The sequence below is a fragment of the Erithacus rubecula genome, assembly GCF_903797595.1.
Source record: "Erithacus rubecula genome assembly, chromosome: 4".
In the NCBI taxonomy this organism is placed as follows: domain Eukaryota; kingdom Metazoa; phylum Chordata; class Aves; order Passeriformes; family Muscicapidae; genus Erithacus; species Erithacus rubecula.
In genome coordinates, this window is record NC_136686.1 from 34,496,595 (window position 1) to 34,523,842 (window position 27,248).

General features: G+C 41.9%; 1 protein-coding gene across 1 annotated transcript; it reads right to left on the reverse strand.

The window, feature by feature from the left end:
* Nucleotides 1-1,491: 1,491 nt before the first annotated feature.
* On the reverse strand, nucleotides 1,492-25,176 carry ISX (intestine specific homeobox). The gene is made up of 5 exons (XM_079305302.1): nucleotides 24,990-25,176; nucleotides 17,063-17,311; nucleotides 6,578-6,729; nucleotides 2,665-2,781; nucleotides 1,492-1,974 (listed from the first exon to the last, which is right to left on the reverse strand). The coding sequence occupies exons 1-5, from the start codon at nucleotides 25,159-25,161 to the stop codon at nucleotides 1,738-1,740; spliced, it is 927 nt and encodes a 308-aa protein (XP_079161428.1). The 5' UTR covers nucleotides 25,162-25,176; the 3' UTR covers nucleotides 1,492-1,737.
* Between the last annotated feature and the right edge of the window lie 2,072 nt (nucleotides 25,177-27,248).

Below are 27,248 nucleotides of genomic sequence, written 5' to 3' on the forward strand. Positions count from 1 at the left end.
TACATTTCTATACTCATGTCCTGTGTGGTCAGCTTCCTTGGACGACTTCTCCCTCATGCAGCTATTTGCCAGGTTTAAGATATGTTTGCCCAAAGCAATCCTGTATGTCTGAAGAACTGCAGAGTTGAAGATGTCCCAAGGACTGGTGTGTCCAACCTGGCATTATGTGGAAACATGAGAATATTAAAAAATACAAAAGTAGCATCCTAAGCTTCTTATCTCCATATCCTGACCAAGGAAAATAGTCATGTGATCATCCCAGAATCCTCCTCTAGGCTGAAGAAATGCTAATGCAGGAAAAGCTATCTCAATGGAGGTGCTGGCCTGAATCCCTGGGCTATTGTGCAAAGAGACGTGGCCCCTTAGCTTTAAATGATTATGATGCCTGTATTCCAGATAATCATTGCGTAAGGACAAGTCACGTTCCAGAAACTGCACTAATGAGTGATTCAGAAACTTTACTGTGATCACCTTCTTCTTCAAAGTAAGCTCAAGGTCCTTAATTTGAGTGTGTGTGTGTTTGTGGCTACAATGCAGTCATCTGAAGTTGCATCAGGTGAACACCACAACTCATTTGTGTTGATTTTAATCAGTTAAGTGTTTAAGCTATTTGCTGTAGCTGAAGTTTAGCCCTGAACCTGACCTGAGTATCCTTCAGGTGACTGATAAGATGACAGGGATGAAGATGATAGAGAACTCAGATCCAAACAGGTATGAGGATAAAGTCTCATGGAAGAGTAAGGATACAGTATATACAGTGCAGACATTAGTGAAATTAGGACTGGACCCTGGATAAGCAGGAGACAGAAGAGCACCATATGTTGGAAGGGGATGAGTATTATGTAAATAACAGGGATAGAGACATTTTATAAATGGGCAAGCTGATCTCATTATTTATCGACAATTAAACTAAATTGTGGGGTCGTATCATCCTATTAGACCTAGCAGATTAAACTCAGGCTGTCTCTTTTTGTTATTGTTTCTGGGGGAGTTTTGGAGCCTTCTTAATTTAGGTCAAAAAATGAGAAGCTTCCTCATAAGCATTTTAATTAACCAGCTGAAGAATTCTCTTGCCCCCAGAGACTTGCAGTACCAAATCCAGAGCTCAGACTGTCATATTTCAGCTCAGATTGTCTTTGTGCCCCTTTATTCAAGTCAAAAACACAGACAGCAAATCAACACCACGCCCCCCCCACTAGTTGACTACTTGGAAAAAAAAAAAGTATCTTGAAACTTTGATTTTTGACCTAAACTTGTTCTTTGCAGCAGCCCACCACATGGAGACCAGAATGTATGAGGAAAGTGACCCAAGTCTGAAGAGAAAAGCACTTTTGGCTGGACCTTAGGCCCATGCACACTTTATCCCAGGCATCTTTCCTGTCCCAAGCCACCAGTGCAATAGGGTCATCCAATGTCTTGTGGCTGAGTAAAATCCCAGTCCTTTTGCAGGGCTGCTTGGTGCACTGTCCCACTGGGGAGAGGCTCTTGTTTGAAGGGTAAGCTTCCATGGAGTGTCCTGCTCCTCAGGGAGATGAGGAGCTCCTTTCTGGTCCTTGGTGCCTCTTGCCCACATCCACTGGGCTGCAGCAACTCCTGGCCGTACTCCTCCAGCACGGTGACCTGGCACCACTGCCACCCATCATCCCAGCAGGTTTGTTCGAGGAGAGGATCCACACACCTCCACGGAGGACATGGGGACAAAGGCATCCCCAAAGCCCCACTGCTCCGTGTCCTCCTCTAGGAGGAGCTGGCACAGACACCGCTCCTGTCCAGCTTGTGGGGTATCAGTGAGCTGTAGGGGGGCAGGGCATTGAAGAGCAAGTACGGTTTTGGGAAGGGCAGCAGCTCCATACGGTAGGGAGAGAAGGAGAGTGTGCTGGGCAGCCAGGCAGTTGTCAGCTGTCCTTGCAGTGGTGAGTAGTATCCCATGGCAGGAAAGGAAGCAGAGTGCCTGCTTGGCATCAAGCTAGGAGCCTTTCAAGAATAAAAGCGTAGTCTCAGGTGAATCAATATGGACTTCTACTTAGATAAAATTCACAATCAACCTGATTTGTTTCCCTGGTGCTCAGTAATTAAGAAGGAAAGTTTAGAAAAACAGACTTCCTAAAACTCAGTGATGTGTTGTCACCCAGGACAGAAAGCAAAATAGCCTGTTTTCTATACGTGAAAAAACTCCTGTCAGGGAAAGATCCTGTGTGGCAGTTTAAAAAATAACAGTCCTGGACTGCTAAAGCAGAGGTTAAAGGCAAAAAGTGATGATCAGCCTAACCAAGGCTGGATGTTGTAAAGAGATACTGCCTATAAAGAACCATGTCTTTTAGGCTGAAAATGTCTTGGGTCCTCCTTTTCAGGAAAATTCCAATTATAAAGACATTCTGTATCAAAGTATGATTTACAGAGAACATATTTAGAAGCAAAATGGGGAAGGACCACCCTACAAGAGACACCTCACAGAATATTTAGGAAACAGGTTTAATTCTATGAAGAAATGTGTTATTTGATCAGCGGATTGATGGTGGGATTTCCTGTCACCATATTGCCAGTTTTGTCTTTTCCAGTGTTCCTTCTCTAGGACAGTCCCATGTGATTACTGGTGAAGTGATTAGCCCTTAAGGACAGCTGGCTCACCCTCAAGTGGCTTTATACAAAGTGTCCAATACTCACTGTGATATCTGACTTGGGAGCAGGAACAAAATCAACTTCTGTCAGATGCTGAAGGCCACCAAAGTTGCCAAACTTTTCATGTTTCCTCCACTTTGCTCGCTGATTTTGGAACCAGATCTGGATTAAAGTAAGAAAGAAAAGGTATGAAGGAGAATATGAAGGAGGAACTTCTCACAGCCAACTATTTTCCCTAAACTCTTGAGCATCGGAAAACACTGACCTCCACTGAGCTCAGGGGCCGAATCTAAAGCAAACCACTGGGTTTGACAGAACACTTTTCACAATTTGCATAGTATATGGGATCTTTGGACTCTCATGACACCCTGCTTTCTATTGTGGCTCACAGAATAAATACAATCCCCCTGTTCAAGGAAAGACAGTATTCCATGTTTCCCAGGACTCTCTAGAGAGAGCAAATCCTTCTGTGGTCAAAGTTGTGCAGTGGTCAATGCACACAGCATTCTGTTTTCCCCAGAAGGTTTGACATTTCATGACAGAGCTCTTCCACCTTGTTTCCAAGTGAACAGACCGAGAAAAGATCTGCCTAGATGTTTTGCTGGGCTCCAATAAAAGTGTGTCACCAGTGGACATGCAGTAACAAGGTTCTACCTATATTTGGCTGGTGGAAATTCACATAAAGGACCTATGTGAAAGACCTGAGGGGCTCACTCAGAAATATAAGTATGTTGTCTGCCATCTCTTTTGCACTGGAAAGCAGACAACTAATTTTCTCTGGGGAGTTCCTTTCATCTGTCAGCTGATTTGACCAGTCTGCCTTCTGGCAGAGGCATAAATGTATTTATTGTGCATCTTGCTGCACTGCTGTGAAAAGTTGAAGCTCCCTTCAATTGTAGTTTCTAGCTCACTAATGGACTTGCTGTTTGAATGTAAGCAAGTGGTTCACATGAACACAAAGTCCCAGTTATTGAAGCCAGGTGCTCTTGGATGTAAATACATATGTATTTTAAGCCAAATAATGAGCAGCTCAGTTATTTCTGCATCTCTCATCCAATAAGTAATGGGAATGTTAAGAGCCCTTTGCTATATTGCTGATAGTTAGCTGCTATATTGCTGATAGTTAGAAGTATCTGGGGTTACTGAGAGGACAATTTTGTTTATCTGGGTTTGCATGTGTCTGGAAACTGCTTAGTCTGTATGAACTACTCCATTCCCTTTCTACCATTCAGGAGTTATATGGTGAAACAGCACCATTTAACACTAACACTCACAAAGTGACAGAGGGCAAAGGGGGCATTCCAGCCAACATTCAGTCTCTGAAGTGCTCCTTCTAAAATCTGCACATGAGATAAAGTTCTCACTTTTTTTAAGTAAGGCAAAGATTTTAACACTTCTCAGACCAAAATGCTCTTTTTTGCCCAACCACCTCTCCAGCACCCTTATGTCTAAAATGATTTCTCCATTACCAGCGTCAGTTCTTTTTATTGTGTTTTAAACCTACTCCTCATGCTCTGTCTACTGTAGATATCATACCTTTATCAACCAAATACCCAAAATCATAGAACCATAGACTGCTCTCAGTTGGAATGTATCTTTTAAAGAAGATCCAGTTCCAACACTTCTGCTGTGGGCAGGGACATCTTTCACGAGATCAGGTTGCTCAAAGTCCCATTCAGCCTGACTTTGAATACTTCCAGTGATGGGACACCACCAACTTCTCTGTTCCAGTGTCTTGCCAATCTCATAATAAAAAAATTCCTTCCTCATACACAAAGTAAATCTACCTTCTTTGAGTTTTAAACTGTCACTAATAATCTCCCCATAAGAAGATGAGTTTGTCAGTGTCTATTTTCATGAACCAGTGCTGATAAGCATTAAATATGTTATCTATTCTTTAACTTTCTATTAACAGAGTATACAGTCCTTTTCACAGTTTTGCCAAAAATCAATGTTTGTCTGACAGGCCAATCATTATCTGGTTGTCCTTTAAATACTGACACAACATTAGATCTCTTCAAGGTCCCTGGAATGGAATGCCTCTCATGCTCCAGAACTGATTAAATATCAACACTGATGACCCAAAATGCTTCTCAAGCAGCTTTTTTTAAAGTTACATAGATTTGTAGATTTAAAAATATCTGTCTGTAGCAGCTGCTATTCAACATTATCCTTATAGAAAGTGTTGCCACCTTACCTGACATATTTCCAAGGATAGAGCAGAAATTATGACTGAACATCTTTGCCATTTATGCTTTATCCTTGACAGTCCTACTGTTTCTATAAAGTAACAGATCAATATAATTGATCACTTTGGTTTTTCATTCTTAATCAACTTTTTTTTGAGTTTTTGATCCTTAATTTTTCTGACCAAAGCTTTGGCCTGCACCCTTCTGCTTTGCTTATTTATTTTTTACAATTTCTTCTCATGTTTACTTATACAGGATTCTTAATTTTTCTGTGTAACACAAGTAGTTATACATCTAATCTATCCACTTAAGCTGTTTCACAGCAATCATAACTTTGTTCCCTGATTGGAGCTCAGAAGATTTTTCACAGTTATGAATGATTTCATTTGGCCACTGAATGGCTGTTTACTTAATTTTTTGACAGTTACATTTCTGAGGTGATTTGACTTATACAAAGCTTTTAGCTTTATCAAAACTATTATTTCAAGTAGCAAGAGCACATGCAAATTCTCTGTTGCTATTTGATTTGTTTGACAAATGCAGTCAATCAATCTATAACTTAAACCTAAGTTACTGCTAATTGTTAGTTCTGTGGCTGATTTCCCTTTATCAGCCAGGATGAGGTCAAAGACAGAATTTCCTGTGTCATGTGTAGCACTGTCTGAATTGGGAATTTGCCATTTCACTTCTTACATGAAGGACTTTCTACCTCTTTCACATTTACATCTCAGGTTGATGTTTCCCATAATAACTAATTTTTATTTTTCCCCGTACAAATAATTTTTTTTTTAACAGAAACATGTCCAGTTCTTTCATGTGATTCATTGTTCTGTGGAGAACACTGACTGGCAGCCCAGTTTGTGTTTTATGCCATTGGAAATGCATTGCTGGTGTACTGGTATTGCTAATGGGCATATTGTGGCAATGCAGGTCTAATTCTCCCAGTCACCTAATGGTGAAGCAATAATATCATGGCTAGTCAATAGTCCCAGGCATGTCATAGTCGATAAACAGCTCTGCATTGAACTTTGATTGTTAGAGACAGATATATGCAAAAAAGTACACCAATTACTATAACACTGGGGCAAGTGCATAAACTGCCTCATGCAAAAATCATCACTACAGAGACTGGTACACAACACCAAATGCTCACACAGAGAGGTATATAAATTTAAATGTAGCAGATTTCCTATGCAGTAAGAATTTGGGGTCAATTTTTAGCTCAGTCAGCAACATTATAATACAACTGGGGTAAACTGGATTAGTTTCTGTGCATTGAAATTATAGCCAGGGCATTTATAGCCTGTGATATCAAAATACAGCACACTAAGAAGCACTTTCATTTTGCCAACTACTTTCACTTTTTTTGAGGCCCTGTGGAAGATGGATGGGGATGACAGTTTGTACTGGATGAATATTAGGCTATAAATGGCTGATAAATTATTAATAAATATTTTCATAAATGGCTGCTCTGTTGCTACAGAGTCCAACAGGTTGCTCATAACCATCTGTAACTCCAATTTGCTATGCATTTAGTATGCTTAGAGCTCCTGTTAACCCTTTGATTAATTCCATTTGGTTAGTCACAGCTGGGTGTCAAATACTTCTTCCCCTATTTGTAAAAAGAGAGCAGTGATACTGGCCTTGTCTGTGGGGTAAGAGAGAGGTCACATCTCATTAGCATTGCCACCCAGGCATAAACTATTAAGAATGCACTCCAAATAATGAATGAATTGCAGTGAGCAAAGCCTTTTGGAGGCACACTGTACCTGAACTCTGGCTTCTGGGAGGTTTATCTTTGCTGCCAGTTGATTGCGAATATGGACATCCGGGTAGTGAGTCACTTGGAAAATTTTCTCCAGTTCCTGCAGCTGCTCGGCTGTGAACGTTGTCCGGATTCTTCGTTTCCCTTTCCTCTCAGCTGTGAAAAACAAGGAAAAATGTATTACTTCGGAAAAGAACCACAAGAAGGTTCAGAGATGTAGCAATTTCTGTAAGTTGCTCTGCAGTTGGGCTGGTGTTTACAACACCTTCTAGACATGTCCTTATCATAGATGACTGGCTCCTGACATTCTCTAACAGACCATGTTAATGAACTCCTTTATCATTAAAGGGATGAGTCAAAAGTGTCCATTTGCCCTGCTAATTCCACGGATCCACCACATGCCAAGAGCTACAAACACCTGTGTATTTTAACCACACTAGCCCTGCAATGAGTTTGTCACCAAAGTCCTTCAGTGTTGGACCAGCCATTGACCCCTGACTGGCTGGCTGTTCTCTTCTCATACATTCCTATGGCAGCAGGGATGCAACTTTACAGTTTCAAAGAAAAGGTATTTTTCTGACTGTACCACTGTGGTGTGGGGACTTTCTAAACAAGCTTAACCTAAAAAACTTAAGAATAAGGCCTTAAAGCCCATGTGGAAGTTTACGTGCTGTGAATTCCTAAGAAGACTTCTAGACTACTCCATTGCTTCCCCTGTTGTGGTGTGATCACAAAAAGTGCCTCCCTCAAAGCTTCCTACTGTGTTTTGAAAATGCCCTCTTACACCAGGGTATTTTATTTAGATCATGAACTCTGTATAGCACTTGATATAAGTTAAAATGAGGTCTTGGTTGCTCCAAAATGATGCTGAAGGTCTTGCAAGGAAAGGGAAAAAGCAGCTGCAGAATGTGGAGCTCAGCCTTATCCCAAAGCTGGAATTTTCTCTGATGCACAAATGGAGTATCTTCCAGCTGACACTAAGTGGCCAGCACAAAAAGCCACACCCCAAGCATTGTGAATCACAGGGTTTTTTCTACTGAGCTTGGAAAGCTGCATCTGAGAGGTACATAAAAATTCTAATACTATTTTAGTGACTGTCATGAGCTTGCTACTCAGTGACCTGAAGTAATTGTCAATGAAACCATATTGTTAAGAGAAAATTGCTATTCTGAATGGCTGCTTTTGGTCTTCCACGGTTTGATGACAACTAACAATTCATACTATGTAACTAGAGGCACACTCTTTCTAATGGGAACAATTAACCAGACAAGATTAGCTTAGCCCCTCAAAGAGACTTGGTACCTTTTCCCCCTTCTGTTTAGCCATTAGCATTCTTTGGAGGGCTATAACAGTAGAAAGGTAACTAAATACCTAGGCCAGTATAAAGTGGGCTCTGTGCCAACCAGAAAATGTAATTTTTCATTCTGTAATTGAAACCTCATTGAGACTCTGTTGACACAGAAAATAAGGATTAAAATATTCTGTTCAGCAACTTGGTAGGAAGGAGCCTGGACATGATACCATTGTGAATATTTCATCTTTTCTAAACCTTTTGGGGACTTTGAAAGGAAGCCAGTCATGCAAGAATAACTGAGAGCATCATTTATCATAAACACTGTCAATACTACCATGTCTCAGAAACAGCCTTATAAAGCTGATGTCCAACACAGTTAAATCTGCATCATTAGACTTTCTACCAGCCTATCCAACTACTATTCACTAAACAGCATCACTGGCTCCAGACTGGAGAGAAAAACTTTATTTTCACAGAATCTTGCTGGAACTACTGGGGCAGAGATTTAAAAAGAGAAATATTCACGTGCATTTATGTTGAAGGCATAAAGGACACCTTCTAAGAAGCCCTAATTACATTTACTTGAACCTTCTCAGAAGATTACTGTAAAGTGGGTTCATTGCTATGTGCAAGAAAAGTGAAGTATCAGTGCTGACAGTAGAAATCTTAGGACACCACATCTCCTATAGATAAGACAGGGTTCCCAGTTCACAATGCTATTTCTTGCTAGGAGGATTTTCACCTCACATTTACTGTATAGCTTACTATATTCTGTATTCTACTATGTCCTGCTGGCACCTGAGAAATGTCCAGGACTAGAGAGCATGGCTTCAGAGAGAACAGGCACATGAGCTTCTGGTGTCTCACACCAGCTTCTTGGGTATGAAAATTACCCAGATAATGTGGTGAGGAGCAAAAGGAACTCTCTATCAGTTCACTCTAAAGCCTCCACATTTTTTCTTCTGGAAAGGTGAACTGTGTTATAGACAAGACTCTTATGTAAGGGGATAGTCTGCACAGTGCTCAGAAGTGCCAGTCCTACTGAAACCAGACTTTGCAAAGCTGAAGCTCATCAGATTGAACAAAATACAGTAACAGGAGGTCAGTTATGTGCCAGTACACTGAAGGACAAACTTTGATTTTGACTAGATATGAAATTAAATTGCTAACAAATAGACTCCTGTGAACTAATCAAGGATTTGCCAGCAGGGAATATAGAAAAGTATATTTTTTTAAAACAAGTAATCAGTCTTTCTATTTTTAATTTTAAAAATAATCTATTAAGAAATGCAAAAAACCTGGGACTCTATGTTAACATTTTCTCTTGCAAGATGAAACTTTTTCTGACTATAGCTTTGCTAGTTCTCTTTGCCTTGGGACCTCAGCTTAGAGATCCCATAGCAAACAACAGCATTCAGAATTACAGTCTAATAAAGAATGTGGGTGGAAGATGTAAGACTAGGAAGTGTTGGAAGTGTAACTTTGGCTTTTCAAATGTGGCTCTAGAGTCTCTGGGGAAATAAGACTCTGTCTAAGTTTCCTGAGCTATTTTTTATGTAAAAGCTGGGGATATTCAAGTGTGCTTTTATGCTCCATGAAAGTCATTTGCAGGTTAGCTGACTGCTGAAACCAAGCCTGAAAATATGAGGCAGCTAAATATGTCAGCATTTTCAGATGCTTAGAGATACAGCTGTCTATACAATGCCTTACTGTTGACATTGGAAGGGCCAGATTGCCCATGCTGATAAAGCAGTATAGCTCCTTTAAATTCAGTATCAGGCTCATTTGTCCTTTGCAGATCAGCTTTATTACTAGGTCAGACTTGGAGAAATTTGGACCATATGAACTTTGTAGAAATAGAGATTCTTCTTGAAGGTGCACAATGGAAAGATGAGATCAATGACTACAAGTTGCAGCAAGGGAAACTGGTTACATAACAAGCAAAAAATGTTTTAATCATGAGGATAGTCTGATGTGGGCCAGGAGAGGCTGTGAAGTCTCAGTCCTTGCAGACACTCTGAACATGACTGTGAAAAGCCTAAGCCACCTGATTTAAGCTGGCCTTGCTTAGATTTAGGGTTGGACAGGATAGTCTCCAGAGGCCTCTCACAACTGATTTTATTATGCAATCTCTGACCCCCTAATAACCACATGAAGTAAAGCATCACCATTCCTTCCCTAAAAAGTTACAGAGCTTGGGGCATTAAGGCCTTACACTAAGCACAGCTTGAAGCATCTGATTTGCAATTGCTTATATACACGGTTTTAGTTTAGCATATTGCAGCTTATTTCCACTGTCCAGTGTAACACAGTTTCAAGAAATTTGAGGTATAAGTAAATCAATACTGGTGACTACTGCTTGTAAAAGTTTGTTAACATTTGCACTTTGTAAAGTAAAAGCTGCACAGCTGCAATAATGCTATACTTGGGGCAAATTTATTCTGGACTACATTTTCTAGTAGGCAAATAGCCTATGGTACACCTTGCCCTGCTGTTTCTTAGTTGGATATCTGAACCAGTCAGAAAAATGCTGCCTCAGTGAGACCTCTGCAACTGCACCCCTCATTTGCACTTACCCCAGAAGCAGCTAGGACTGTATCAAGCCCTCTTGGGCCATACACTGGAGGGACAAGGAATTAAAAATGCAGGAGAAGGGCTGGAAACCAGTACTAACACATATTTGCCTTGAAGTAGGTAATCTGGGGAGATGAAAACTGGCAGGATCAGTTTATCTTGCTGCAATCTTCTTTGTCATTTCTGGACAGACACCCTCTCACAGTATGCGACAGCCAGATCCAAAGATTCTGCCTCTTCTTTGATAAGGAGAAAGCAGTTATGTAAGCAAGCAAGTGGCTTTAGCTATATATCCTCATAAATACATTTTTCTCTGTGTAACAAAGTTGACTGTATCATTTTTTTCGCAGAAAGAAACTCGGGTTTCTCAACTCAGGTTGAAATAGAGCATCATTATATCTGGGTAAGTTCTGTTTCATCCTTTTTTTGCTTTTTTCAGAGAAGTTCCTCACTCTCTCTTCTTTGTAATTTAGATATGTGTGTCTCCCAGCTAGTTCCTTCTCACTGATTTTCTGAATGTTGTTTTCTGGTGGTGACATTCTGCTCATGGCACACATCCCCATAGCAAAAGCAACCAGTTATTACAGAGTGCTGATGGCATCAGGTCAAAACTGCTTGTCTGTGTATAGGGGTGTGCCCTAGTCCCTCTCCTAGTTAAAGAGGTGGATCATGGCTTTCAAAACAGCTTGTTCTGTAGTATTTAGGCATGAGTACTGCAGTGTGGCTAATCTTTATTAAAGTGGTTTTTCAGCCTAGGAAGGACTGGCATAGCCAGTGAGACTTATCCTAATTGGCTCCAGATAGAGCCTCCTGCTAGTGAAATGCAGCATTTAGCATCCAGCTGCTGTCTGTTCAGGCATTGCCAAAGTTAATTCAGAAAAGCACAACTTAAAACTTTTAAAATCTTGACCTCCTCCCTTCAGTCCAAAACTCCTTCATGTAGAGCTGCTTCCACCCTGGAGCTGAGTATGGTGCCTAATCACCTGACAGCAAGACTGAAATGCAGAGAGGTGCAAACTTCAGGGGGTGTGAGCAGGACTGCTAAAAATGCCAGACTAGAAACCTGTTCAAGCAGGCTGTACAGTGGTGGTCAGGGGAGTTCCTTAAGTCTGCTTGTCAGAGGAGCTGGCAAGGAGGAGACAGTATGTATGAAACCATTCATGCAGACAGTTTGTTGTGGAGGATAGTGCTCACCATCAACCCGAGCCCCTGGTGAATTTAACCTTTCCTGTCTGCCAGCAAAGTGATGACAGTGTTTACAAATGCTGCTGCCTAAAATTATGGTGTGCACAAGTCTGGCACAGACAGTGGTTGGCAGAATATCTGAAGAATGAAGTAAAGCATCAGGTCTGTACCTAGGCCAAAGGGCCTGCACCTTCATCAGCTCCTTCAGGCCAATGTGGATTTGGGGTAGATAGATGTGTAGGTTCCCCATGCAGCTAAATATCAAGCTTGACACTTGACACACAAATTTCAGCAAATGTTTGCCTTAAAAACCTTCAAACCAGAGGCCAGCCTAAGCCAATTATGGTTCTCACCAAAGAAAACAGGCTCCCCACCACTCTCCCCACACTCCCTGATCCAAAACCCATGTGAAAAACAGCCACTTGCAACAAGGAAAAAGCTGAACTTAAAGCAGCCTGCTTTCTTCTTTATTTCTGCTCTTTGTGGTTATTTGTACCTGCAAACATCTAGACACCAATCAGGAATTTATTTACATCCCTGCCTCTGCTGTTTTCCCTTTAAGCGTGAAGGGCTTGTTAAAACAACAGGTAAAAGACCTGCCCTCAATTTCAAAGAACAGTAATTAACAGTATCACATCCTGGGGCTTTACTGAAAAGTTCTAGGAGAAGCAAATAAATACTCATTAAGACCTTTGAAATAAATAAATGATGATGTGCCATCAGCTTTGCAAGTGGCCACATTATACAGATTCAACTAGAAGGAACAAATCAACCTCTGGGTCCCATGTAAGGTACCCTTTGGATCCAAAATGCCCAGGAAAGAAGAGGCTGCTTAAGGAAAGCCTTGAATGTTAGCATTTTAAATAAATAAAACTCCAAACCCAAAACCCATGAAGAAACAACACAAAAGGAATTTATGATAGTCCCCAGCTGCTGACAGCTTTGTTTTATTCAGTTCTTACTTGTAGCAGTGAGACTTCTATGTGAACAGAGTTTGAAGGGTGAAAGTAAAGGATTCAGGTTTTCATTTATTATCCAGGGTGTCATTACAAACAGTCAGTCTTCAAAGAGGGAGGAAAACAAAAGAATCAGTCTTCAACAGTGTCTCAAGTAAACCCACCAAAACAAGGTCAATGACCTGGGGCATTTCCAAGTGTATATAGAGTAACACTGCACTTTAGAGACACAGGGCTGCAGGGACTATTCACACAGATAAACAAAAGGCTGGTAAGACAGCTAATGGCAGCCAAATTATATATACGGGCATTTTTTTCTCCTGCTTTTCCTTTTCATTTAAAATTGTTTCCTTTTGTTCTGCAGGACAATGGGATGCTTTTGCCCTTTCTCACATTCCCTGGGCTGCCGATATTTATCTGGAACTGTGATTGCACAGTGCTTCATTGTCTCTTGGGTGTTTAAAAAATGCATTAAGGTAAGTCAGCATACTGGGGAAAAGACTGTTCCATGAGAGATAAACCATGCTGTTTCACAGGGATACCATATTGTCCACAAATGAACAGTACAAGTGAATTTATGACTTCAGAGAAAACATGAATGTTAAGGATGTCTGCAACTGGCATCAGTACAGAGAGGACATGACTTACACTGGAATTCCTCCAGAACTGAGATTATCTCTATACTTTTTGTTGTCTTAATGAAAATTGCCATCAGAATTAATCAATATGCTTTGGGATCACAGATGCTATCATAACAATAAAACAAGTAGATTAATAAAAGGATCCTTGAGCTCCCAGTCAGCAATGTGCAGAGGATTTCTGCTATGGAAATATTTGGGTCATGTTGACTCATTAGGGCAGCCTCTTCTAGAGTAAATAATGAAGACATGAGTTGCAGAAAATAACATGAACCTCTGAACCACGTGTGGTTTCCAGGCTGAACCCCTCAGTTTCTGGTGGAATCAGGAGCCAGCTCTATTTATTGAAGCATGATCTATGCTATCCTTGAATTACTGCTCAGAGAAGAAATCCCACAAGACCAGACATCCACCAGTGTCTGAAGGTGATGCTGCTACCTGACTTCTCCAAGGCACCAACAGCTCCTTTGCTTGAGCAAAAAATTAGAGCCATTATCTGTGTGCAGTGCTGAGCACAGTCACACACTGCCTTTGGATGTAGTTACAGTGCACACCTGCCCAAGGTATACAGTCAGACCCAGCATGTGTAAAAGATATTGCAAAATAATTGCCCAGGAGGACCCAAACCAGACTGGGATCTTGTACTTGGCAATCTCCACTAGGAGCTGCCACGTGTCAGGCAGGCATGTGGTTTGCTATCCTCTCAGGCTCCAGTGTTCCACTTTTCTGAACTGGCAAGCTGAGTCCCATGGAGGTCAGACACAGCAGAGAGAAGTCATTAAAAGCAAAGTAAGAGCTCAGGATTTGGGTGTTTACATAGACAGGGTGCTGAGAGGCTGACCAACAACCACATGAGTTTGCCCTGCTTGCTCTGAAGTTTGGAATACCTTGGCAGTGATGGTGACTGCACCTGGCCAAAGGGCTGTAATCTCACAGAAGCTGGCCCAAAGAAAGTCTGAACCTGTAGCTCCAAATTAAGGCCTTCCTTAGAATAACCTCCTTCTAAAACAGATTTTATCAAAGCTGTTTCTGCTTCTAAAAAGGGCTTTATCAATGCTGCTTTCCAAGAATCCAGATTTTCTGAAAAGGCTCTGCTAAGCTTTTCACATAGAAGGCCACAGGTGAAAGCAGACAGCATTCAGAATGAAGACACCCAAATTTAAATAAGGATTTAGCAAAACTAAATGCCAGTGTCAGCATGTCTCTAGCATATGAAGACTCTTCTTTTTTTGCTTACAATGCAACCTCTAAGTTCAAAGTACAAGAGGCATTGCTTCCTGCAAGTGGTTTGTGATAAGGGCATAAATCTATTTAGCTTAAATGACACTGCATTTCTAAACCGCTTAGTGGCAGAAGCCATTTTGTGGGAAAAGAAAATTTTAGGGAATTGTTACAGGGTTTTCTGGAAATATGCTCCAAATCCATACTTAGGGTCACAGTCAGGGTGCTCTTGCTATCTCAGATCACATGCCCATGAAGGAGGCTGTTGTGAAAGCCTCCTCCTCACCTTTCTCCTCCCATACAAAATAGCACCAAAGCCCAGCCCTCCTGCCTCCAAGGTGATGGTATAGCACGCTTGATTCCTTCTATCTCTGAAAAATAAACAGATGTGTGTGTCTAGATAGAGCCCAGGGCCCTTCCTCACAAGTCACAAAGGCTTTACATCAATAGACACGTGCTGGAGAGAGAGGTGAGGGAATTCCCTGCCCGGGGCTTCTGATGTCTTTTCACATCAGAAAGGTCTCCTGCTGGTGCTGCTCCTCTGAGTGCTTACAGGCATCCTTGGTGTGGCTGTGAGGGAGGTCCTGGAGACACCTCCATGGATCCACCATGGGCATTTGGGATTGCCAAGGTGCCTTGTCAGAGGACCTCTAACTGACCTGTAGCTGCCATGCCAAAAGCAGGTCTGAAGCACCCCACAGTTGACAGGTGCATCAACAGAAGTTAATTTGCTATCAGCTTGAGCTGTCACCAGGACTACAGACTGCTTCCAGGGATGATGCAGTCTACCCTTCCTGCAGGTGTCTGAGAAAGGTGATATCTGCCACAGCCAGAGGCAGGAGAAAAACAGCCACCAGCTCTTCCCCCATAATGTAAAGTGGAAGAAGGAGGCTGAAACTTGAGATAAAGGAAGGTATTTTAAACCCAGGCCTCCAGTTCTCTGCTAGGAATGAGACAGTGCATGAACAGGATCCAAAACATCACTGTTTGCACACCACGGGGAAAATGTCCATCCAGTGCTTCAGGATGGTCCCTCCTCCTCCAGTCATTTTCTATCAAAGGCTTGGCAACTGCAGGAACCAATAACCTAGGAAGTGGCAGATCATTAAACCTCTGCTTGGCGTTAAAACCTCACTGCGACCAGGGAACAGAGGGATTTTGTTTAAAATGCCTTTAAAATGCACATTGCCAGTGAAGGAGGCTGTTCATGTCGGCTCAGTTTTGTGCAGATAATTACATCCTTCCTCCCCTGCTTTACTGATGAGGCTGGTACCCACCATGGTGCTGGTCAATGAGGCTAAGTGCCAAATCAGGACAGCCACCTCCCAGCTATGATGTGATTCTCCTGGCTGGAGACTCCCTTATATGTGAATATTCTACTTTTATACTCAGAGGCAACTCAGAGCCAGATACATACATCCCTAGCTCTTCTATGAGGAGGCAACATGCTTTAGCCCTTCTGTCATGAGCTGTGTGCAGTTTACAGGGCACAGGAAAGCTAAAATTTCCAGCTATCTGACAAAGTTTCTCCCTGCATCAAGACTGATGGCTGTCTCGGGCAGGAGGAGGAGGTGACAGCAGCTTGTCACAAGACTCATGTATATAATGGCAGCAGTGGCAGAAACAGGGATTTTCTTTCAAATATATTTCACAGAAAGTGTTGTTTCTCCTGCCAGCTTGCAGAGTATGGAGCAAGGATGATGTGTGGATCTCAGGAAAGCCAGCTGAATAACCCCATATCTGCTATCTTCAATGGACTTAAATGAAATGCCTTCTTTTCTCTGGAGTAAATAATAAACAAACTATGCAAAAAACACTCTTCTTCTGCTGCTTAAAACCTGTTTTCTGGAGTGCAGTATAGATGTCTGTATTTACTTTTCCTCAAACTCAAAGAACTCAGAAATTTTTGTCACATGCTGCTAATTAATTGCCATCTGTCTGTTAGGAACTTATCTTGTTCAGGTACCACGTATCCTGCCTAGTCTAAAGTCTGTGCAACATATTGGAAAAGGATACTTGTATTGCTCAGTGCTTTGGCTAAGAGATAGGCGGCTGTTTACCAGTGCTCATAACTAATTAAATTAGCAGATTCACCAACACAACCAGAATTGAAAATAATGCCTGACACATCTACTGCATGTCGCCAGTTTGCCTGTGTGCATGCTGATGACCTCTTCATTACCTGTACAGTGGGTCCAAGGTGTACAGAACACATTGAGCTGACTCGGCTTATTCACCAGCCTCTCTCTCCACATTGTGCAATGCACATTTGCCAGGAAATGGGCGTTGCACAACCCTGGCAGTGAGGCTCAGAATGTGGTAACTCCTCACACCCCACACAGGAGAGCAATAAACACCCAAAGCAATCCCTACCACTAACACTGGTAGAGTTGGTAGGACTGAGCTGGAACTTCAGCTCAAATAGTAGTTCTTCAATCTTTTGATGGCAAGAATGAAGAACCATCTCTGTGACTCATCCAGGAGCTATGACCATCTACTGTGACTCAGCCAATAGAAACATTCGTGATGTCTGCTGCTTGGTATTGCCGTGTACATAATTGTAAGATAACAGCTGTGTTTTGAGACATTGAAGAGAAAAGCCTGGATATAGAGGCACTCACCATGAAGTGAATGGTCCACTGGGAAACCACATAGGTGATCTTCCTCTTCCTCATGTTTTCTTTTGCCTTCCAGACGTTCACGTCCTGTGTCCTCACCCAGGAGGGACACTGTGGGTGTCACTGCACTAGGTCTTCTGCAGTGAGTTGCCTGCACTCTCTTTGCTTTGGCCATGGGTGTAGCACATGTGGTGGGAAGAAGCATTTTGGCTGAAGGTAAGTCACAGTCAGACTGACTCCGGCTGCTGGAATCTGTGAAGGACACAGCACAAGACAGCTTTGAATAAAGCAGCCATCATTCACCACACCTTCCAGTTTGTGTGAAAAAAGTGGTCTGGATACTGTACCATTCAAACCTGATCATATTGAAAACGGCCCTAATCCTTCTGTGCTGTACTTCAATGCTGGAATTGCCCCATTTTGCAGACACAGGATCTCAGTGAATTTGACCCTGTTGTCTGCTTCCTTCCACCTCAAAACTTTCAGTGATCCTTATGAGAGATTTTTTAAAAAGGACTGTAAAAATAAGGACACTTAACCAAAAGATCAAGAAATCTCAGCTTCCCTGTCAGTATCCAAATTAGTGGCTGCCTTTTTTGAAGAACTTGGAAGCAAAATGGATATTGAGCTACTCTGAAAATCTGTCAACAAGATTGCAATGGAATTTGCTGGATGCCAAATGCTTTTAAAAGTCTGTTCCTTTCTTAAATGTTCCTGTAGGTACAGCTACCCTATAGGAAAGTGATCCAAAGAATAGGCTAAACGTCAGTGTCTTCCCCAGTTCAGGTCCCTCTGTCCTTTCCATCTGGGCTGCCTGCTGCTCCGATCTAGGCACTGGACAATTCTAAAGGCAGCCTTCACCCAGGCTGTCAACATTTCCCCTCTGCTTTTGTGGCAGGTGACACTGGTGATATCCAGGAAGGTACTGACAGCCAACTCATCTTTGTGAAATCACCTGCATGCTCTTGTTGACAGGACAAACAGGAGAAGCGTGTGTTGGCCTATTTTCATGAAGTGCAGCTGTAACATCAGCTTAGGTTTCAGCATGGACATTATAAACAATCTCCAAAGTAACCTCAGCAGCAATCAGTGATGACATGTGCTAGGACACCTAACCCAACATGATGAAGAAATTGGCCCCAGAAGCCAATGGTCTTGCCTTATTACTAATGCCATTACCTCAGTGTCCAGCAGGGGCACCACAAAGGTCTTCCAGATGACTTTTCTGCCCTTATGAGAATGTCATATGAGTTCTTACTCCTCCTTATAAATGTAAGCAGACCTTGCAAAGCCATGCACTGAAATATAACATGCTGGGAAGCCTTGAGGTTTACAGCAATGGGCTATCTGGGGCTGTTAGCATCCCAAGAGTTACACCAAACACCCCACTCTCCACCTCCCTTTTCTATACTACAGCCTTGCCACAAACCCTGATGCTGAGCGTTTGATGTGCTGCCTTTGGTAGCTGCAATCATGGCTGAGTTGACTCTTCAGAGACAAGACATTTTTGTTTGCACTGCTTTAATGGCAAACCTAGAATTTTCTCTGGTTCTCCATCTCACCTAGATTTCTTTGCCTGGAAAGCTAGAGTGAAAGGCAACACATAAACACAACAGACTCACTGGGGAATTTAGGTTTCATAGTTTGCATAGCCTGGGAGCAAATATGACGGCACAGGTTTGTCTGCTGTTCTTGCCAAAGAACATTAAAATCCTAAAGTAATAATGGACAGCACTCCTGAGCAGTCTCCCACATCTAGGCTCTGGGGTTTGCTGCACCTGTGAGTGGGTGGTCCCTTCTCCCCTCTCATATCTAAATGGCAGCTGGTGTGAACCACTACAGGCTTTACTGGAAGAGACTCCGCTTTTTAATACACATTTTATGTTTACATATATTATTTTTATATATGTATATGTGTATGTGTATGTGTATGTGTATGTGCATATGTATATGTATATGTATATGTATATGTATATGTATATGTATATGTATATGTATATGTATATGTATATGTATATGCAGTCACTTCTGGCATTGGCAAAATATCTAACTTTTTAGACTTGTTAGAGATTTATTTTCTCAAACAAACAAGTTCTATTTGAAAGCAGCTTTGGAGCAATGATAATTATAAAATCCAGAGACAAAGTACCCAATTCTGATTCTGCCCTCACTAAGAGACCACACAATATTAATTTTATAGTGGGTTGACACTTACATGAAGAAAACAAAGTTGTAAGAGCTCCAAAAATTAGCCAATGCTTCATTTAAATAAAGAATAATTGTTCAAATGTTATCTATTTAAAATATTACCAATCTTTGAGTAACCATATAAACATATTTACGTCTGTACAGTCATGTGGACCTTAAAAACCTGGCCCACCTCTGTGTTTGAGGCACATTGTGCAAAACGGGACTCATTTTATTCCTTTACTATCAACTAACTTCGAGTTTTCTGGTGAGAAAACAGGTGAGTTTTTAAATAATATCTGTGGGATAAAAGAGAAGGGTAGGCCTGGGAATAGTCACTAGAATGAGGCAGCGGTTAAGTAACAGATGATCAGAGCATATGAGTACTGGCACAGGTGCTTAGCTCCGGATTTCTATCTCAGTCTCCCATCCCTAAATTAAGAACTAGTTGCACTCCTGTGCTAGATGTGATGCTGTGAAAATTCATATGTTGCAGAAGTGATGATACTTATATCCTACAGTAATGAAAAATGTAAGGGTACCTAAGCAAGGTGGTCTTATGGAGAGTGATTAAAGCTTTCTAAGGATGAAGAAAGCATTTCCTAAATTATAGAAGACTTTCCACAAGTCTTTATTCTTTATATACAACTTTCCTCCCCAAAAGCTTTCCCTGAGATGCTCACATACCCCAGTGATGAACATAAGTTATGTATAAACACATAGAGAGCACGGATACAGACTGAAGTAGAAAGAATAGGGAGGAAATGGAAGACAGTCCTAGGCAGATGGGAAAATGCCAGTGTCTTTGTGAACTGGTGAAAAGGAGTGAGAGGATTTGTTGTTTGAGATCAAAGAAGTATGAACCTTAAGTTAGGCTAAATTAATCAAGGAGTTTTTCTGGAGGGTAAGCTTGAAGGTAGATGATACTGAGTTTAGAGCTGATAGTTAGGAGCCCCAATCCTGTTTGCATTGCAACCTTCTCTGGTGTTTGTTGTTCTCACCAAGAAAAGAGACAGCCTGAAGTGGTTGCTCTTAAGGCCTTGAGGTTTTTTTTGGTTTTTTTCTTTTTGGTACACATTTACGTGACTCCAGCAGGGAGGTCTGAAAAATAGCTATAAACTGGCATGGGACAAAACTTCCTCCAGGGAATGTAATTTTCTTCAGTTTTTTGTTTTTTGGTTTTTTTTATTCCCCAAAGAAGGCAATGACATTTTAGCCTAGCACAACATGAGATACTTGTTACTGTCATGCACAGAAATTACTTTGACTTGTGCTCAAAATGGTCTTTTTGTCTTGACTTTCAGTTGCATAGGAAAGGATGGACAATTTCAGGCATGATAGTAGGGTTTCACTTTGAAAGCAGAAGGTTATTTCAGATGACCTAAGTTCCATTTAAGCCTTGTTGTGTAATCACTGGAGAGAGACAGACCTGTGGAGGCAAAAGGTTTATGATTTTAGGGTCTTACTAAGGCTGTGAACAGGGAAGAGTCTGTCTGTCACTGGGAAACAAAAGCATCTTTGTATTGTGGTTTTTTTTTCTATTTCTTCTACATATTTTTCTTTCTTTCCTATTTTTCTGCCTTCCAGGTTTATTGGTTTTCCTTGTAATAGGTGGGGTGAATTGGTCTTATTGGCCAGATGGTATCTGTTCAGTTAGATTCCCTCAGTTTGTTTCCTCTTTAGTGATAAAGCTGGGTGGAGTGTTGCTAAAGGTGAACAATCATCATATTGACATTTGTGTGTTAAGTGGTGGTTGTATTCCTATTAATTGGCTTATCCTTAGCATGATGGAGCATAAGAGGCAGAATGACGAAATTACCCTATCTGTTACTGCTTTCACTATTAATTTCCCAGGTGTAACACTCTCATCCCCAAGCTTTCTCTGACTTGATAAAACATCTCCTGTTGGCGAAACCTCACTGGCAGAAACCAGGGGAGTAATGAACAAATCACTTCAGATGTCATTTCAAGCACATTAAAGTCAGGTTCCTAGAATTTCAGAACAATTTTTTTTTCTGAAATGGGCCTGATACTCTTCTGTGTTTTAAAGTGTGGGGACAGGGGAAGAGATCAGGACTCACTAGGTGTTTAATTGTGTTCCTTGCAAAGGTCTTTACCCTTCCTAGGCTTTGTCACAAAAGGTTGAGAGGACAAGCACAGACTGCACACTAAAATGTCTTCTGGTGCACTGTTTTTTAATTTGGCAAGAGTCTTTCAATGATTTCAACAGGCTTCAAAAACTGCACCTCCAGGTCTGCTAGCTGTTGTGTTTGTGCAGTGAACTCTCTTATGATTAACACTGCAACTGGGAAGCCAAACACTTCAGAGAACACTGCATATCTTAATTCAATTACACTCACAAAAACATATGAACTTAGCCACCAGGCCCAGAGATCTTCCCACAAATGATCAAACCCCAGCTTTTTGTGAGAGGCTTGCACTGTACATCACAACATCATTTTTGTCAGAGACTCAGAATAATTTGTTAGAAGCAACTTCTAGAAGTCATCTGGTTCAGCACCCATGGGTTTTCTTGAGAATCTTGGTTTGTACCCCTCATTTAGAATCATAGGTTGAAAAAGACCTTTAAAATCATCAAGTCCAAACATTAGACCACCAAGTCCAACAATTTCTGACATTCTACATCTTCTGCTCCCCTGGTCCTACCCATCTCCTCAGCTCATAATGGCTAGATTTAGACTCCAGGACAAGTGTGGTCTTGGTACTGAGATTGTCTACATCAGATGGTAATTTCTGGCCTCAGTATTTACCTTATAGTAGCCTGCATGGTACCATATGGATCTTTCTGTCTCTCATATGAATCATGGCTTTGCTCAGATAAATACCTTATTGTGGGATTGTGGGAATGTTCTTAAAATCCATAGTAAGATATAACTAAGCCCTAAATTGTAATACTTCCTTTTTTGCTGCTGCTGAGCTGTTACAAAAAAGCAGCTGGATTTGTATCCCATCCTGGAATTTCCAGCAAGTTCCCTAGCTCATTTCAGTTCCCTGACCTTGGCCAGCACTGAGCCATACTAGTTGTGGCTTATTATTTACACAATTTTTTTAATGACGGTGTTATATGGCATGAAGCTGAATGACTTAGATGGAAAACAGCAATTATCCCCAAGATGTACAGCACACAGTACTGCACTTCTGAAATAATTATAACTTATCTGAATAAATCACAATTCTGTTCAGAAAGCAATGGGTAACAAACTTAGGTACCACATTCTTAGGTAAGAAACAAATAGTGAAAAGTTTTGTTTTAATTTTCTTAAAAAAATCCTGGATCAATTGCGAAAACAAAGTACAACAACATTTTGGAAGATTTCTACAGCTTTCCTGTTTTCCCACTTCCAGTAACAATTAAATGAATCTTCATGTGTATATACTGTTTTCATTAGTTAATATTCTACATTCCCTTAAGTTTATGAATCCAGCCTTGCTTCCTAGCAGGGGTGAGAAGAGTCATTATATTCTCTTGGTACAGCTACAGTCTCTCTCTGGTGTGGAGGTTGTAAAGCAAAGCCTGTTGGTTCTGCCTGCATTGCTTTCAAGATGAAAAACTGACTGTATGCTCAGGTGGAGCAACTTGGGGTGAGGTTGCACTGCAGAGCAGTAGTGCAGTCCCAGGAGCCCACCACATCCTGCATGCAGATTTGTCCGACCCTTGTGCTTGCAGTGGCCAAGACACACTTAACTAAGACACCCAGTGAAACTGGGCTTCAACATACTGCTTGTGAAAAAGACTTAATATAAAAACGTCCTGTCTCTGTTCCCAAAGAACACTCTCACATTGTTGAAATGCAGTTTTGTGGTCCAGTGAACAAGCACTGACTGAATTTTCAATGGTGTTATTTGTCCCACTTTGGATCCAGTGGCACAAAGTGACTGCCATGTGTCTTCAGGAAAGGACTTTCAGCTTACAAAACCACACTGCCAGGCCAGAGCTCACAGCAGCATTTCTCCCCCTTCACAACTTGCCACCTGGGCCCCACTGCACCAGCAGCAGCATCAGCCATGTCCTCATCCACTCCTACAAACTATCAAGTTCTTGCTTCTTTCAGGACTGGCTGTCCAGTTCTAGCTGGCAAAAACGGCTTAAGGAAACCTCCCAATGCTCCAGTCCTCCAATAGTACTAGTGGCAAAACAGGCAAGCAACGCTTGCCAAATCCTTCAGCAACCTCATTCTATCCTTGAAACAGCTTTTCTTTGCTTTGAGCAGGAAGCTGTACCTCCAGATGACCTGGAGAACCCCAGCTATCCTATGCTTCTGGGAAAAACCAGCAGAATTCTACCTCTCTTCCTCATAGGCAGGTTTCCATGGAAAGCTACTGGCACAAAGGCAGTGGTGGTATATTCAGCCCCAATGCTGTGAGGTGAATGGTGGACTGACTGCCACATAGTGAGGAGACCAGTTATCCTGGGTCACAGATGAACAAAAAGAAGTCCAAATCTTGTGCAAAGGATGACTGAAAGTCAGTGTTAGAATGCTTGAGTCCAACCCCAGTAACTAATGTCACACTAGTGAGTAATTTCTCTCACCATTAGGTCTTGTTTGCTTTCTAGTCCAGGTCTGTATCCAGTTTGGATATAAAAAGAGATGAAACTATGCAAATAGGCAATGCTTTCTTGAACTGACAGGCTTTTGGAGAAATACTCTCTCTCTTACTAATGGGTGGCTCATCCAGTGTCCTGGATGAAATGGGAAATGGGGTCCTGATCCATGGGGTCCTGATCCATGAAAGGATCTGTCTTTATTACAAAAATGAAGTGCAGCATTAAGCTTCGTTGAAAGCAGTTGAGGGACAAGTGAGTGAAAAATTTGTGTCCAAACTACAGGTGACTTTTTGTTTAAGTGGATCTGCTTGTATACATAAAGTATCTCTTTTTCATGGAAAATGCAGATTGAAAAAGGTGAAAAAATACAAAATCCAGAAAATGCTGGCTGTTGTTCCCTGCTTAACAAAAGGAGACAATTTCTGTGGGGGCAAAAAGTTTACTCAGTGTAACTAAACTGGAAACTGAAGTTGAAAAGTCTAATGCAGTAGCTGGTTTGCTAAGATCAAAGTCATGCAAATTTTCTACTAGCTGTTTTTATTTAGTTCATGAAAGAACTTAGTGTCCATTATGATAAGAAGAAATGATTAAACATACATTCTTTCTATTTTCTTATTCTAGCAATTGGTTTCTAATACTCCTACAGCTACCATCAGAAAAGAGAGCTGATATGAGATTTGGCTGTAATTTCAGACCACAGTTAACTTTTGATATAAGTGAAACTCCAAAAATTTTGTTAAGTTGCAGCAGTCTTAGGCTTGCTTCCTGAGTCTGAATACCCATCCTTCTTATGGCAAGCATTTATTTGTCTTTTTCCCCCCTACCAGATAACAAGAGTATTGTTTTTTAAAAGGAGACATGTTGTATTTTTTACAATAAGCACTCCTCACTGAAGAGAGCTACCTGAAATAATTTTTCAGGTTGCATGCTCACCTCTCCAATGACATTGGGGCTTTACAACATAAAAAACCCCAGAGTCCAATCTACTGTGAGGCTGAAAGCAAATTATGTTTAAAATACTATTTCTGTATGTATAATGAATGGTTTGTACCTGATAAGGGAAATCCCAAATTCCTACAGAAGTTGAAGGATAAAAATTCTACATAATTAAACCTGACAGCCTTAGGGACCAGAAAGCAAGGAGTATTTTCATTAAGTGTTATAACTGGTACTTACTGAAGGCCACCGGTGACCCTGCTTTTAGGGACGGAGGTCTCTCAGCGTAGCTACTTCTGTTCCTGGTTTCACTGTGCAGGGCAGTGCTGGCAGAAGGTTTCTTTAGGATTTCCTCAATGGAAAAGGACAGGTTGGGCTTCCTGTGTCCAGCACACAGCCGGGGGTCCGTCATATTCCCGCCCAAGTGGGACGCGGAGCGCTGCGGTGCTGCGCTGGGTCCCGCACAGCCCGGGGCACACGGGGCTGGGATGGTGCCTGTCCCTCCCCACCCGTGCCCGGGTCAGCCGCGGCAGCGCTGGGAGGAGAAACAGAGGCGACCCACAGCTCACACACCCGCCTGCTCCTCGCTGCTGGTCACCCCGCCACCAGCACCTGCACTCCTGCGTCTGGCCAGGACACTGTTGGAAGTGGGGGTTAAAAGTCTTTCCAACCCCACCCAGTGCTGAGCATTCCCCCTGCCTCTCGTGTTTACGGAGCTCTGAACGATCGTATTGCCATTCCAGGAGGAGGTGTGCTCCTTGCAGACCCAGGAGAAAAACGCCCTGGAAAGGGTTGCCGCTTGTTGGTATCTTCCTTTTCTGCTTTCAGGCTGAAACCTGCAAAAAGCCCACTGGAGTTGTACAATTATGGAGTTAAGAAAATAATTGGCAGGACAAATACTGGTTCATCAGGCCATTTACTAGCAAGAGAGACAACCTGTAAACTTCTCTTTCATACAAGGAGGTGTCACATATGAAAAGCTTTCCTCACCAGCAGTTCCCAGGCTTTCCTTCAGCTTTCCTAGACATCGGCTTTGGTTAGGATTCACTTTTCTTTCACTGTGAAAACCCTTTGAACTTTCCAAGCAGGTGCTTTTCAACATCAACCCATCTTATCAGTCTCAGGAGAAAATGAGATGGCCCTTGCAATACATCTAGGGATAGGAATTAGTGCCCTCTTACCGCACGCCCCTGACATACTTCTAAAGAGAAAACATTATTGTCTTTTCATCCTGAGCTACGATGCAAGCTAGCTTGATAATCATTCCACCAGTTGCTTACACTTCCCAATTAGGCATCCAGCACAGTGGGAGATTTCCTGGTAATCAGGGTGAATACCTGTGATTCCTCTGCTAAGCCACTTCTATCTTCTTGTTAATTTTTATTTTGGGAAGAATGTAGTTAGATACACTCCCATTCCTTCCCTCTCCCTCCCCCCCAGGGGCATTTCTTGTCTTCTTCTGGGATTGCCCCTCACCTTTTAAAATGCTATGGTCGTTTCTCTCTTTCCTGCTGGTTCTTCTCTGTGCCTTCCTTATCAGGCTCTTATAATTGTATTGGCAGTCCCTGCCTTATTTGTCCAGCGAAACTGACAATTCTTGAGCTGATATCCCATCATATGACCTTTTCATGGAGTGGAGACCAAAATTACTGTGTAACCAAGGGGCAATAAACCACACCTGATAAGATGAAAGGCTTTCAACTTTTTCCAGATTCTAGATACTGGAAAAACAGTGGGGGTGATGAGGAAAAGAACAATGGAAGAGGTTCAAAAATATGCAGCCAGTCGTGATGAAGAATATTTAATTATCTGACTTTATGAATCAAACTTCTCTCCAGGTGACAGGATAGACCAGTGAGTGTCTTTCACACTGATGACATACGTGGAGTAGAGTGGGAAGTGTTTTCCTTTGTTCCCTTTGCATCCCTCTGCCGTTTCTATAAAGGAGGATCTTGTGCATTCCTGGTTGTGTGATGAGGTGGGAGCTGTTGAGCGGGTGCAAAAGTTCTTGTGGCTTTCTCCATTTAGGATACATCTTCCTGATCCCTGCACTTGGGGAATGTCTCTCTAGCTTTGTCCTCTCTGGCTTTGCTGCCAGAATGTGTAATCCCAGCTGGGGACACAAAGAGGGATGTGTCCCCCTTCTTTGCTTAGGTAGAATGAGAGAGTGGGTAATTTATGGGCTGAGAGCCTCTTTAACAACAAGATTTCCCTTTTTTCCTTGTGATTCCTGATTCAAAACCCATGAAAAAGCACAAGAAGAAACCTAATTCATTCTTTTACAGACATCCTCTGTTTGCCTGAGGCACTAGAAAGGGAGCCATGCTTCTTGCATTCTGACTTTCTATACAGCAATGGCTTCAAATCTTACTTCCCAGATGTCTCAAGTTGAGAGTCCTTGACCCAGCCTTCATTGAATTAATTTAGTATAAGATACAGTGTCTAAACTCTGATGTTTACTGTGCTATCTTGTACCTTTAAGTTTCAGGTGCAGGAAAA

Coding starts and splice junctions, on each gene's coding strand:
- ISX (XM_079305302.1), bottom strand. CDS start 25,161: ATGACGGACCCCCGGCTGTGTGCTGGACACAGGAAGCCCAACCTGTCC. Junction 17,312..24,989: donor AGGGTCACCGGTGGCCTTCA/GTAAGTACCAGT, acceptor TGTCCTTCACAG/ATTCCAGCAGCCGGAGTCAG. Junction 2,782..6,577: donor TCCCAGAAGCCAGAGTTCAG/GTACAGTGTGCC, acceptor ACTTTAATCCAG/ATCTGGTTCCAAAATCAGCG.